This window comes from Bombina bombina, chromosome 4 (genome assembly GCF_027579735.1).
Source record: "Bombina bombina isolate aBomBom1 chromosome 4, aBomBom1.pri, whole genome shotgun sequence".
Taxonomy (NCBI): Eukaryota; Metazoa; Chordata; class Amphibia; order Anura; family Bombinatoridae; genus Bombina; species Bombina bombina.
The window spans coordinates 495,386,621-495,400,672 of NC_069502.1; the positions used below are offsets into that span (position 1 = coordinate 495,386,621).

The 14,052-nt window shown below is 35.4% G+C and overlaps 1 protein-coding gene across 1 annotated transcript in view; it reads right to left on the reverse strand.

Moving 5' to 3' along the window:
• LOC128656482 (dystonin-like) overlaps positions 1–14,052 on the reverse strand; it is a 958,955-nt gene that overhangs the window by 434,657 nt on the left and 510,246 nt on the right. Inside the window, 7 exon segments of the mRNA XM_053710402.1 lie at positions 3–141; positions 1,022–1,200; positions 3,448–3,605; positions 10,539–10,722; positions 11,589–11,715; positions 11,940–12,094; positions 13,542–13,694. Of these exon segments, the coding sequence (XP_053566377.1) occupies positions 3–141; positions 1,022–1,200; positions 3,448–3,605; positions 10,539–10,722; positions 11,589–11,715; positions 11,940–12,094; positions 13,542–13,694 (1,095 nt within the window).

The window sequence follows — 14,052 nt, forward strand, 5'->3', positions numbered from 1 at the left end:
ACCTTCAAAGTAACCACTAATCTTTCAATGGAATTTTTATCTGCGGTAACAGCATCTTCTTCACACAGTTTTGTCTCATACAGCTTCACAAGAGATTCCGCTGCTTGAGTGTTCTTTAGTACCAGATTTATAGTTTTCAACCTGCACATGGAAAAATAGCACAAAAAAAATCTATTTTCAAGAAATGTTCTTCCGTTAATATTGTTTTTGCAGATATTTTGTAAAACACAAGCACTAGTTATAGCAACAGTGTGTTTTGCAGAATTGGAAGTTTAGCTAAATCCTTTATGCTCTACAATATGAGAGCCAGGTTTTATTTATCGTAAAATGTGCCTGGGCGGCAGAAATTGTATTTGTGATTAGTTATTAACCTACAAGTGCAAACTCCATGTGGGCTTAAACATATACTGATGTAACATTATTGTTTGATAACAAATAACTAGATGCCAATACATATATAAATGGACTGTATTTTCCAGTGGCCATTGAAGTATTTCCCAGTGTAACACTATATTAATACGTTCCAGGTTCAGAAACTATCACTGCATCATTCCATATTTGCAAATATGTTTGTTACATCTAGAAGAGGACTTTAAAAAAAAAATATTACAGGTTGTTTTTTAATGAATGTACTAGTGCTGTAATAAATAAATATGTAAATATTATGCATGCCAAGTGTGCCGCTGCCAAATAATAGAGCTTTGGAAGTAGTCCCGGTCACTTGGTAAGTAATTTGAATATGTGTATAAGCTGTGCACAAATGCACTTGCAAAAGCAATTTAAAAATAGCTTTAGCTGAATTTATCTGAAATATATTTTTTATTACATGACAGAATATTTTTTTATTTATAATATCCCTTTAAAGAGAGATGTTTGTGCACACAAAATGTTTAGGGCATTGTGGCCATCAATGATGAAATTGTCTGTATTTATATATATTCCTTAAACATAAAGCTTGAGGAATAAACTTGAAAATTCATCAGTGACTACCTAATGTGTTTGATATCGATTAAGGACCTACTTTTCTAAGTATATAGAAGACATGGAGTACACTTGGCTCATGCTCTGCACAACCGTGTTCAGCTCAGAACGCAGAGTTTCTATGGAGGGTGAGCTGGCAGCTTGGCTTAAGAATGTCTGACATTTATCTGACATGGATGACAAATCGTCTTTAAGGTGGTCCAAATCCTTCTTTAGCTTCTGTAGAAAGAAAGAAAAAAGAGATTGGGTTTTTAACTGCATTCATAATTCTTCATAAAAATACCAAAGATTACAACTACATTTTCTGGCTATGCGTAGGACAATATATAAAGTGTTACCTGACACGTTTCGCTAAAATCTATCTTTGTGACTAGTGATTAACTAAGGATTAGAGGTACATTTTTTTAACATCTGCTGTATACACTAGAATAAATATGTTGGATAGGAGGGATGGCAGACATTATCATACATATAAACCAATGAAAAAATATTAAAAGTGCACTTGGAAATGACACAAGAAAGTGTCTTACTGTATAATTTCCATGCTGGATTGTTACTGGATAAAGCACTGAATTTTACAACTAGGAAGCACCATGCACAGTTATAATCTAGAATTGTTAAGCCATATTTAGGAGGAGATCCTACTTGTATATGCTAATGTTGAAGATAATGCTCCTTAAAGGGACATACAACTCAAAAATAAATTATTTCATGATTTAGGTAGAACATACAGTTTTAAACAGCTTTCCAGTATACTTCTATTATCAAATTTGTTTAATTCTCTTAGTATCATTTGTTAAGGGAGCAGCAATGCACTACTGGTTTCTAACTGAACACATGGGTGAGCCAATGACAATCAGTATATATATGCAGCCACCAAGCAGCAGTTAGAACCTAGGTTATTTGCTGGTCCTGAGCTTTCCTAGATAAACCTTTCAGCAAAGGATAACAAGAGAAGGGAGCAAATTAAATAGAAGTAAATTGGAAAGTTGTTTAAAATGGTATGTTCTGTCTAAATCATGAATGTCTAATTATGAGTTTACTGTCCCTTTAAATATAGATAAGTTTATATTTAGAATATTAAATTGACAAATAAATCTTCAAAGGGATGATTAATACAGAGTATACATGTTTAACAATTATTAGATGAGAGAGAATCCAGCACAACAATCCAACTGGTTACAACCCCCCTGGAGTTACTACCAAATCTCCCAAATATAATAGAATAAAAGAATGTGGAGGATATTCAAAAATCAAAATATGACAAAAAATACGACATTACATCACAGCGCCTGTAGCGTATCATTTTTTGCCTGCGGGTCATCAAATAAATCAACTGCGATTCCAGATTATAGAGCAGGTCAAAATACCCAGAAGGGGTGGCAATAGGGATCTATTGCTAAAACAACAATATAACTTTTGGATCTTTAAACTGGATATTCTGGAACCGAAGAGTATTAATAGAGAAATAAATTGGTCAGATTTTTATTAACCTTTTATATTAATTGTTCATTAAACTTTCTAAGCTTGTTCATGCTTGAAATTTCTCTAGTTGTTCTTTAGTAAAATTTGCTAAAGTTGACATGTTTGGATGCTAACATTGTTTCTCTTTTCCCTTTGTATAGGTATTTGATCTTTGTTACATATAAACAAGTACAGAAATTCCTAGGATGTATTACAATGGATGTTTAATATGTCCTCCCTCTTTTTGAGTAGTGGCTACTTGCTATGTATCATTTTACACTAAGCATATTTGGGGGTATGGTGTATTTTATTTTATTTCACTTATGTGTAGGTGATATGTTCTGGAGGTTTCATAGCTGTTTGTTAAACTAGATTTTCCTGTGTAAATTTCACTAGATGGCGCTATATGTTCAAACATGAATTTGATGTGTAGATTGTAAGGGTTAATTCCCAGGAGCCTATTTAAACAGGTGAATCTATGTAGTTTGTTAACACATGATTAAGGGGCATGTGGCCCGAAATGTCGTGCTTTCTTGACTCTGATATGATTTGAGTTTTCATTAAAGACATTTATTGACATATTTTGGATACCCTCCACATTCTTTTATTCTAACAATTATTAGACAGCAGCAATGATAGTAACTATTAATAATTTACCTCCAGTAAATTGTTAAATAGGTTTAAAGAAATGTGTCAAATCAGATATATTTTCCTTTAAACACATCTTTTGCTTCTCATTAAGGTTTTAAAAAAACAAGAACTTAAAGCTGCTTTAAAAATATAATTGTTGTTAGTTCTAAAGTCTGCGCTAAGTTTAATAACAATTTATAAAGATAATAAATTAGAACTTCAGGGTAGGATGGTACGAGGCCTTTGTGAACCATTTTACTAGTGGCAGTTATTGACCTGCTTGCAGTAAAGTTACAGTCAAGTCTCCATGGATTTCTTGAACTCTAGGGGAATTAACTTTACAATGTTTTATTAAATATTTTTAAATCATACCTCCTGTTCAGAGATCCTTATAACACTCTCATGAATATCATCCCTGTCTAGTGGAGTCCTGATTTGCCGGATTAACCTCTCCTCGCAGCCCTCCAATCTGAGGCGGAAGTTGCGGATCTCAGATACATATAGGTTGTAAATAGATTCCTCTTGTTCCTCTGTTTAATCAAAAGCATTATGTTCAAATACAAGTTACAATCTGTTTCATTTGTAAAACATTTCTAATTGTTAGTGTTACAAACCAACAAAACAATAAGTTATTTAAAATATTTAGATTGCATTAAAAGGGTATATAGAATTTAGCACTACCATCATAATCCACACAATATATCTTCAATTCATTCCTAACATATACTTGGTACCAATGCAAAATAATGTTATTCAACCTCTAGATAATTCTTTAAAAATGAAAAAAATAAAAAATGTATTTATAAATAAATCATCTTACCAGCAAAACTGCATACTACACATGAACTCTAATTATTTACCAACAAGTTAAATGTTAACAGTGAACAGTTATAAGCCTATTTTTGATTGATATTATTGCTATTAAAAAAATAATAATAAAGTTTTCATTAATTTAATATTCTCAACCATCTAAAAAAAAAAAAGCTAAAAATGTGTGGCCATATCTAACATTCTGGTAACCATACTTTCAATTTTGTTTAATTTTTTAAAAAAAAAAGTGACATTCACATGATTTTATAACATCCTTAACATCATAAATGTCATATGTTCTGATATCACATATGACATCACCTAAAACATCCTCAATAACATCACATGATGTATAATACATATGATGTATAATTATAATACACATATGATGTATAGTGTCATTATATATCATTTCTGACATCACATATCATCAAAAATATTGATTTAGATATGAAAAATGTTTGAAAAAGAAAGATAAACTAGTCTGATGTATGCTTATAATATAATCAACATTTAATATTTTTTGAATAAGCAAACGCTTCATACATTTTAAAACTAACCCAGAAGATGTTAAATACAACTTATACTATACTTTTGGATACTATTTTACTTAAGTTTATATAAAAAAAAGGAAATTTATGCTTACCTGATAAATTGATTTCTTCTACGATACGACGAGTCCACGGATTTAATCCTTACTTGTGGGATATTAACCTCCTGCTAACAGGAAGTGGCAAAGAGCACCACAGCAGAGCTGTATATATAGCTCCTCCCTTCCCTCCACCTCCAGTCATTCGGGCGAAGTTAGGAAGAGAAAGGAAAAGCCAAAGGTGCAGAGGTGACTGAAGTTTAACCAAAATAAAAAATACACGTGTCTTAAAAAACAGGGTGGGCCGTGGACTTTTCGTATCGTAGAAGAAATCAATTTATCAGGTAAGCATAAATTTCCTTTTCTTCTACAAGATACGACGTGGGATACAATACCAAAGCTACAGGACATGGATGAAAGGGAGGGACAAGACAGGGACCTAAATGGAAGGCACCACTGCTTAAAGAACCTTTCTCCCAAAACCCGCCTCAGAAGAAGCAAAAGTATCAAATTTGGAAAATTTGGAAAAAGTATGAAGAGACGACCAAGTTGCAGCCTTGCAAATCTGTTCAACAGAAGCATCATTTTTAAATGCCCATGAGGAAGCCGCAGCCCTGGTGGAATGAGCCGTAATTCTTTCAGGAGGCTGCTGTCCAGCAGTCTCATACGCTAACTGGATGATACTTTTCAACCAAAAAGAAAGAAAGGTAGCCGTAGCTTTCTGACCTCTACGCTTTCATGAAAAAACAATGAACAATGAATATGATTGACGGAAATCCTTAGTCGCCTGCAAGTAAAACTTCAGGGCACGGACCACATCCAGGTTATGTAACATACGCTCCTTCTTAGAAGAAGGGCTAGGACATAATGAAGGAACCACAATTTCCTGATTAATATTCCTATTAGAAACAACCTTAGGAAGGAAACCAGGTTTGGTACGCAAAACCACCTTATCAGAATGGAAGATAAGATAAGGTGAATCACATTGTAACGCTGAAAGCTCAGAATCTCTACGAGCAGAAGAAATAGCAACCAAAAACAAAACTTTCCAAGATAACAACTTAATATCTATGGAATGCATGGGTTCAGATGGAACCCCTTAAAGAACATTAAGAACTAAATTCAAACTCCAGGGTGGAGCAATTGGTCTAAACACAGGCTTAATTCTGGTTAAAGCCTGACAAAAAGACTGAACGTCCGGAACATCTGCCAAACGTTTATGTAGCAAAATTGACAAAGCAGAGATTTGTCCCTTTAAGGAACTCACTGACAGCCCTTTCTCCAATCCTTCCTGGAGAAAAGACAGAATTCTGGGAATCCTAACCTTACTCCATGAGTAGCCCTTGGATTCACACCAAAAAAGATATTTACTCCATATCTTATGATAGATCTTTCTAGTGACAGGCTTACGTGTTTGAATCAAAGTATCAATGACCGCATCAGAAAATCCCCGCTTAGATAAGATCATGCATTCAATCTCCAAGCAGTCAGCTGCAGAGAAACTAGATTTGGATGTTGGAAAGGACCTTGAATGAGAAGGTCCTGTCTCATTGGGAGCTTCCATGGAGGTAGATCTGCATACCAAGTCCTGCGTGGCCACGCAGGCACGATTAGAATTACTGAAGCCCTCTCCTGCTTGATCCGAGCAATCACCCGGGGAAGGAGAGGAAATGGAGGAAACACATAAGCTAGCCAGGTTGAATTACCAAGGCACTGCCAAGGCATCTATTAGTTCGGCCTGAGGATCTCTCAACCTGGATCCGTATCTTGGGAGCTTGGCATTCTGTCTTTATAAAACTTTATTATTACCCCAAATAAATTTGACCATTATTAAATATACCATCCCTTTAATGAATAAAAATTGTTTATATTTCTGCTTTAGATTGTAGCCCACAGAACGATGAGGAGAAAATAAAGCCTCCCAGAAGCCCTGCACTAGCTTTCAGATATGCCGATAGAAAAAACAGGAGTTAGAACTCCATTCACCCTGCCACAGCTCTGCTGCAGCGCCTACCTGGCTCCGGATGAGAACCGGACTTGACCCCCTGATCTAGCAGCACTCTATACTGAAGTGACAAGCTACACCGGGAAAGGTATCCGTCACCGGCCTAAGACAACTACGCAATGGCGCTACAGAAGCGCGCAAATGAGGCCCCGCCCATCGTGGGCGTTTACAACCAACCGTAACTCACACAAGCCAAAATGAATCCCCAGCGTCAGCCATCATAAGTTTAATAAAAAACACACAATATACTTGCTGTATAAACGTTTCCTTTTAAAACCAAACACCTTTTAAAATTTTCATCAGAGTATTAAAGTCCCAGTGCCCTAGGCCAAAATCTGCCTAACTGTCTGGGAATGAATAATTATAATGATAGAGCCAGTTAAATCAGAGTTCTGCTAAAAAAAAACCTGAAATAAACTGCACCTACCTTCATGCTGAGTAACAGCATGATGATACTCACAGTGTCCAGAGGTCCACCATCTCCTCCAGAGGTCCTGTGGATGAGAAAACAAGGTCTTAGGCAAAATCACTAAGACCATCTCCAGACAACACCAAAAGGGGAGGCATAGTGAAGTAAAACTCCACAAGTTCGTCACAATTAGTACTCACAGACACCATTTAAAATAATAAACACTTGATTGAAGAATCTAAACTAACACCTCACTTTACCTCTTCCTATCACTAACATAGGCAAAGAGAATGACTGGAGGTGGAGGGAAGGGAGGAGCTATATATGCAGCTCGGCTGTGGTGCTCTTTGCCACTTCCTGTCAGCAGGAGGTTAATATCCCACAAGTAAGGATGAAATCCGTGGACTCGTCGTATCTTGTAGAAGAAAATACTGAAGACAGCAATTTACACATATTAGTGCATAATAAAGAATATATACAATCTGCAACACTAGTAGATAATTTCTCTTGAGAGAAAGAAAATAAGTTGAATGCAAATATGAATTTATATATATTTACTTTGTACTGTTGTATTATAATTTTATACAAGTCTATATTTCATACAAGTTTACATATAAAAAGGATAATAAATTATCGGCTAGATTACGAGTCTTGCGTTATGAGTAAAAAAGCAGCATTAAGGCTCATAACGCTGCTTTTTTACTACCGCTGGTATTACGAGTCTTGTAGGTACAGCTGTCCCGCACACTTTTTTAGCCTTACCTCAAATCAACTTACATAAATTGCATATAGTCTTTTTTTCTTTGGGACTTCCATAGCGCCGGTATTACGAACTTGTCCTGGGAGGCCAAAAACTGAGCGGTACAGCCTATCCCGTCAAGATTCATACCGCATTTTAAAGTCAGTAGTTATGAGTTTTACACTACAAAGCTGTAGCATAAAACGCATAACTAAAGTGTTCAAAAGTACACTAACACCCATAAACTACCTATTAACCCCTAAACCGAGGCCCTCCCGCATCGCAAACACTATAACATAAATATTAACCCCTATTCTGCTGCTCCGGACATCGCCGCCACTAGAATAAACATATTAACCCCTAAACCGCCGTACTCCCGCCTCGCAAACACTAGTTAAATATTAACCCCTTATCTGCTGTCCCTAACATTGCCGCAACCTACCTACATTTATTAACCCCTAATTTGCCGCCCAACGTCGCCGCCACTATATTATATTTATTAACCCCTAAACCTAAGTCTAACCATAACCATAACACCCCCTAACTTAAATATAATTCAAATAAATATAAATAAAACCTACAATTATTACCTAAATTATTCCTATTTAAAACTAAATACTTACCTATAAAATAAACCCTAAGCTAGCTACAATATAGCTAATAGTTACATTGTATCTAGCTTAGGTTTAGTTTTATTTTACAGGCAAGTTTGTATTTATTTTAACTAGGTAGAATAGTTACTAAATAGTTATTAACTATTTAATAACTGCCTAGCTAAAATAAATACAAATTTACCTGTAAAATAAAACCTAACCTGTCTTACACTAACACTTGACCTAACCCTACAATTAAATAAATTCCCTAAATTAAATACAATTAAATAAATTAAATACAATTAGCTGAATTACAAAAAAAACAACAACACTAAATTACAGAAAATAAAAAACAAATTACAAGATCTTTAAACTAATTACACCTAATCTAATAGCCCTATCAAAATAAAAAAGCCCACCCAAAATAAAAAAAAAACCTAGACTAAACTACCAAGAAATCATTGCCCCAAAGAAATCAGCTCTTTTACCTGAAAAAAAAAATACAAACAACCCCCCCAAACAGTAAAACCCACCACCCACACAAACAACCAACCCCCCAAATAAAACCCTAACTAAAAAACCTAAGCTCTCCATTGCCCTGAAAAGGGCATTTGGATTGGCATTGCCCTTAAAAGGGCAGTTAGCTCTATTGCGGCCCAAAGCCCTAACCTAAAAATAAAACCCACCCAATACACCCTTAAAAAATCCAGATCCACTTACAGTTTTGAAGAGCTGACATCCATCCTCAACGAAGCCGAGAGAAGTCCTCAACGAAGCCGGGAGAAGTCTTCATCCAAGCCGGGAGAAGTGGTCCTCCAGACTGGCAGAAGTCTTCATCCAGACGGCATCTTCTATCTTCATCTATCCAGCGTGGAGCGGGTCCATCTTCAAGACATCCGGCACGGAGCATCCTTTTCCAACGACGACTACCCGACGAATGAAGGTACCTTTAAGTGACGTCATCCAAGATGGTGTCCCTTAGATTCCGATTGGCTGATAGAATTCTTTCAGCCAAACGGAATTAAGGTAGAAAAAATCCTATTGGCTGATGCAATCAGCCAATAGGATTGAAGTTCAATCCCTATTTTATTGTAGGGTTAGGTTAGGTGTTAGTGTAAGACAGGTTAGGTTTTATTTTACAGGTAATTTTATATTTATTTTAGCTAGGTAGTTATTAAATAGTTACTAACTATTCTACCTAGTTAAAATAAATACAAACTTGCCTGTAAAATAAAAATAAACCCTAAGCTAGCTACAATGTAACTATTAGTTATATTGTAGCTAGCTTAGGGTTTATTTTACAGTTAAGTATTTAGTTTTAAATAGGAATAATGTAGGTAATAATTGTAGGTTTTATTAATATTTATTTGAATTATATTTAAGTTAGGGGGTGTTAGGGTTAGGGTTAGACCTAGGTTTAGGGGTTAATAAATATAATATAGTGGCGGCGACGTTGGGGGCAGCAGATTAGGGGTTAATAAATGTAGGTAGGTGGTGGCGATGTTAGGGACAGCAGATTATAGGTTAATATAATTTAACTAATGTTTGTGAGGCAGAAGTGCGGTGGTTTAGGGGTTAATATGTTATAGTGGCGGTGACGTTGGGGGGGGCAGTTTAGGGCTTAATAAGTGTAGGTAGGTTGCGGCGACATTGGGGACGGGAGATTAGGGGTTAATAAATATAATGTACGTGTCGGCGATGTTGGGGGCAGCAGATTAGGGGTTAATAAGTATAATGTAGGTGGCGGCGATGTCAAGGGCGGCAGATTAGGGGTTAATAAGTGTAAGATTAGGGGTGTTTAGTCTTGGGGTTCATGTTAGGGTGTTAGGTGTAAACATAAATTTCATTTCCCCATAGGAATCAATGGGGATGCGTTACGGAGCTTTAGGCTGCTTTTTTGCAGGTGTTAGACTTTTTCTCAGCCGACTCTCCCCATTGATGTCTATGGGGAAATCGTGCACAAGCACATACAACCAGCTCACTGCTGACTTAAGCAGCGCTGGTATTGGAGTGCGGTATGGAGCTCAATTTTGCTCTACGCTCACTTCTTGCCTTTTAACGCCGGGCTTCAGAAAACCTGTAATACCAGCGCTGTAGGTAAGTGAGCGGTGACAGTAAATACCTCACCCCCGATAATGCAAAACTCGTAATCTGGCCGTATATATGTTATCATACTGTTGAAGATTATTTTCACATTATAGGATACCTTAAGATTTTCCCTGCTCTTGAACATTTGAATTGTAAATAAATAATAATAAAATAATAATAATAATAATAATAATAATAATATATATATATTTAAGATATGCCTTTTTTACCTCTTTCGGCAGATTTAAGTAGTTCTTCATAGTATACTCTGCAAACATTAACCTCTCTTTCAAGCTGTCCAATGTCAGAGAGAGAGAAAATCTTAGATTCCTGACTGTCTTCTACAAAATCATCAAAACGGGATTTTATACTGCTCATGATCTGCTGATGTTCTCCAGGCAACATTGTCTTTATCTAAAATGTGTATAAAAAAATACAATGTAATACAAAGATCAGCTAGGAAGATACAAATACAATTAGTAGTTGTTATACTATCAACATCAGAGATGGACAACGTTTAGCTTGAGGACGCTGCACTAATATTTGCAGCCCCAGGTAAAGGCAGAATTAAAAATGAATTCCATAGTCTGTGGCTCCAGGAAAATAACAGAAACAATGTCTGTTTTTTGGGTGGCCACAACTCAAAGAGCCCTGTGAAGGGAGAACAGAATACAGAGGATACCCTGCAAACCCACCTAAATCTGGCCCAGTGTCACAGGACATTTTTAAAAAAAAATATATTTTTTTATGTTTAATAGCCGTAAATGTATTTTGATTCCTTAAAGAGACATAAAACCCAAAAAAATTATTCAATGAATGACATAGAACATACAATTGTAAACAACTTTCCAATTATATTATCAAGTGTTCTTAATTTTCTTGTTATCTTTTGTTGAAAAGCAGAAATTTAAGTTCAGGAGTGTGCATGTGTCTAGAATTCTATACGGGAGCAGTTTGGAAATAAGGTTATACATTAGCAAGAGCACTGGATACAGCACTATTTCCTTACATCTAGTGCTCAAGATGTACACATTACCTATCTAGATATCTCTTTAACAAAGAATAACATGAGAATGAATTTGATAATAGGAGTAAACTGGAAACTTTTTAAAACTGTATTCCCTATCTGAATCATTAAAAACATTTTTGGGTTTCATGTCCCTTTAAGGCTTATAAAATATAGATTTTTTATAAGTTGGCCATTACTGCTCTCTACATGATGATTACCATATGGTAGAACACATTACATTCATTTATACAAAAATATAAGCGAAGCTTACTGAGGAAACCTTGCTGGCGCGAACAGCTTCAATTTCATTCATTAGATAATGCCAGGACACGATGCTCTTCATATTTATGTGAGACTCGTGCCAAAGGGATAATACACTTTGATACATCTGCTCAATCCTGCAAACAACACATTTGTAGTTAGTTAGATGGTCACATGGCCTTGGTAATGACAGAACACCTCTCAGATTCCCACCAATAGATTTTTCTTGACTATGATCATATGTAACACAATGTCAAAAATGTTTTATTAATACCAGAGATTCATTCTTTAAAATATGTTCTTACTTTTGAAATTAAACCCTGGCCCACCCCATAGTCTATTAACACCAATTTGAATGCACCTGTTAGCTGTTTCTATTGCCTCTTTGTTTGGGGGCGGCACAGTAAAGCACACAGATGGGACCATAGCTTCATTGCCAGTGGGATTGATCACCTTCCATTTACCACGGTGAGAGTTACTTGCTAATACGCATTCATCATCTTTGTAAATGGTAATCTGAAAGCAAAGCAAACAAGATAATGCATTAAGAATAGCTTTATATTAATGTGCATAACTTATGTATCAGCAAGAGTAAAAATCAAGCAACCTAAAAAATGCTGTTAACTCACATTTAGGACATCCAGTCAGGAATGGAAGGTAATTAGAGAATTCATCTACACTAGTAGTAAAAGTATGGGAATTTTTTTTATAGTTAAAATAGTTCTTTAAGTTTTAGACCTCCAATCCAATATGACTTTCTAGGCAACATGGATGATTGTTTGGCTTAAAGGGACAGTCAAGTCAAAATTAAACTTTAATGATAGGGCATGCAATTTTAAACATCTTTCCAATTTACGTTTAACATCAAATTTGCTTTGTTCTCTTGGTATTCTTAGTTAAAAAGCTAAACCTAGGAAATCTCCTATGCTAATTTCTAAGCCTTTGAAAGTCGCCATTTATGTCAATGCATCTTGACATTTTTCACAGTTAGGCACTGCTAGTTCATGTGTGCCATATAGATAACACTGTGCTCCCTCTCATGGAGTCAGCACTGATTGGCTAAATTACAAGGCTGTCAAAAGAACTGAAATAAGGGGCAGCTTGCAAAGGCTTAGATACAAGGTAATCACAGAGGTAAAAAGTGTATTAATATAACTGTGTTGGTTATGCAAAACTGGGGAATGGATAATAAAGGGATTATCTATCTTTTTTAATAGCAACTCAATTCCATCTGAATAGATTATGTTTTGAATTGGTTAAACCCCCTGAATTACAAACTATAAGAAACTTTTTGGGGGGCCCTTCCGGGTTTTCACAGACCTCTACTGAAGCTAAATGATGTGGATAGTACAAAAGTAAAACATGACAGTTTATTGATTCAATACTGATAATGACTTCCTACTGTCAATGAATACATTTTTATCTTAGCTAAAAAATATATAAATCCATGAGATGTTTATAGACCAATTTTCAACTTCTATACATTTATTTGCAATTATAAATGATTTTTTATTCTCACCTTGTTCCAATATCAGCATTTAATTTAGCAAACAAAATGAATTTGGTTCAGTTGCTTAGATAACTTTTTATTAATATTTGGGGATATGTTTTCTCCAATTCTAAAAACTCAGATCTTTACAAAGAATAAAGACAGGCTAAAAACATTCCTCATCAGAAATGTAATGAATGAATTAATGAATGAATGAAGTTACTTAAACTGTAAAATAAATAAATAAAACATATTACTATGGAGTCACAGGAAAAAAAATAAATCATGCCACTAGTGGTAGGAAAATCACAGTTTTAACATATGGACGTAAATGTTCAATATATAAACTGAAGTTAGTAACATAAATGTACTGCAATAAATCTGAGGTTAATGCAAATTCTTATAACCGTAATACAGTAAATAAGATGCCTTTTGCTTGTCTAACAACAGAAGCGCCCAGTAATGAGACCTCACCTCAATCTGTCTATAGTCGCATATTGCTCTAATTGGGATAGATGATTTAAGAGGATTGTCAGGATTCCGTGGTCTCAGCTGAATTATTGTCTTTGCTCTTCCAACAAGGCTGGCAATTGAAGTCTTATACTGCAAAAGCTGTTCTTTTTCTTCCTGTATAATTAAGGCGGGAAAAACAATTTTAGTACCAAATTTACGATATTGTCACTGGAAATGGATGTTTTTCCAGGACTCAACAAATTTATTTAAAATCAACAAAAGTAGCCAAATATTTAAGAGCCAGAAATGTTTCAGTTTTCCTGGTGTGCGTGGGCATGTGCATGTTAGGAGAAAGAGTATGCACAACGTGTTAGGAGACACATAAACTAATTATCCCCCCCCCCTCTTAACACACCTGGGATCACCTGCACACTAGATACATGACGGTAGAAGAAATGTGGGTTCTAGTTTTAACACCTGCTCTGTAAAAATGTTACTGGTTATAAAGAGGTTAAGTTACTACACTGAGTGG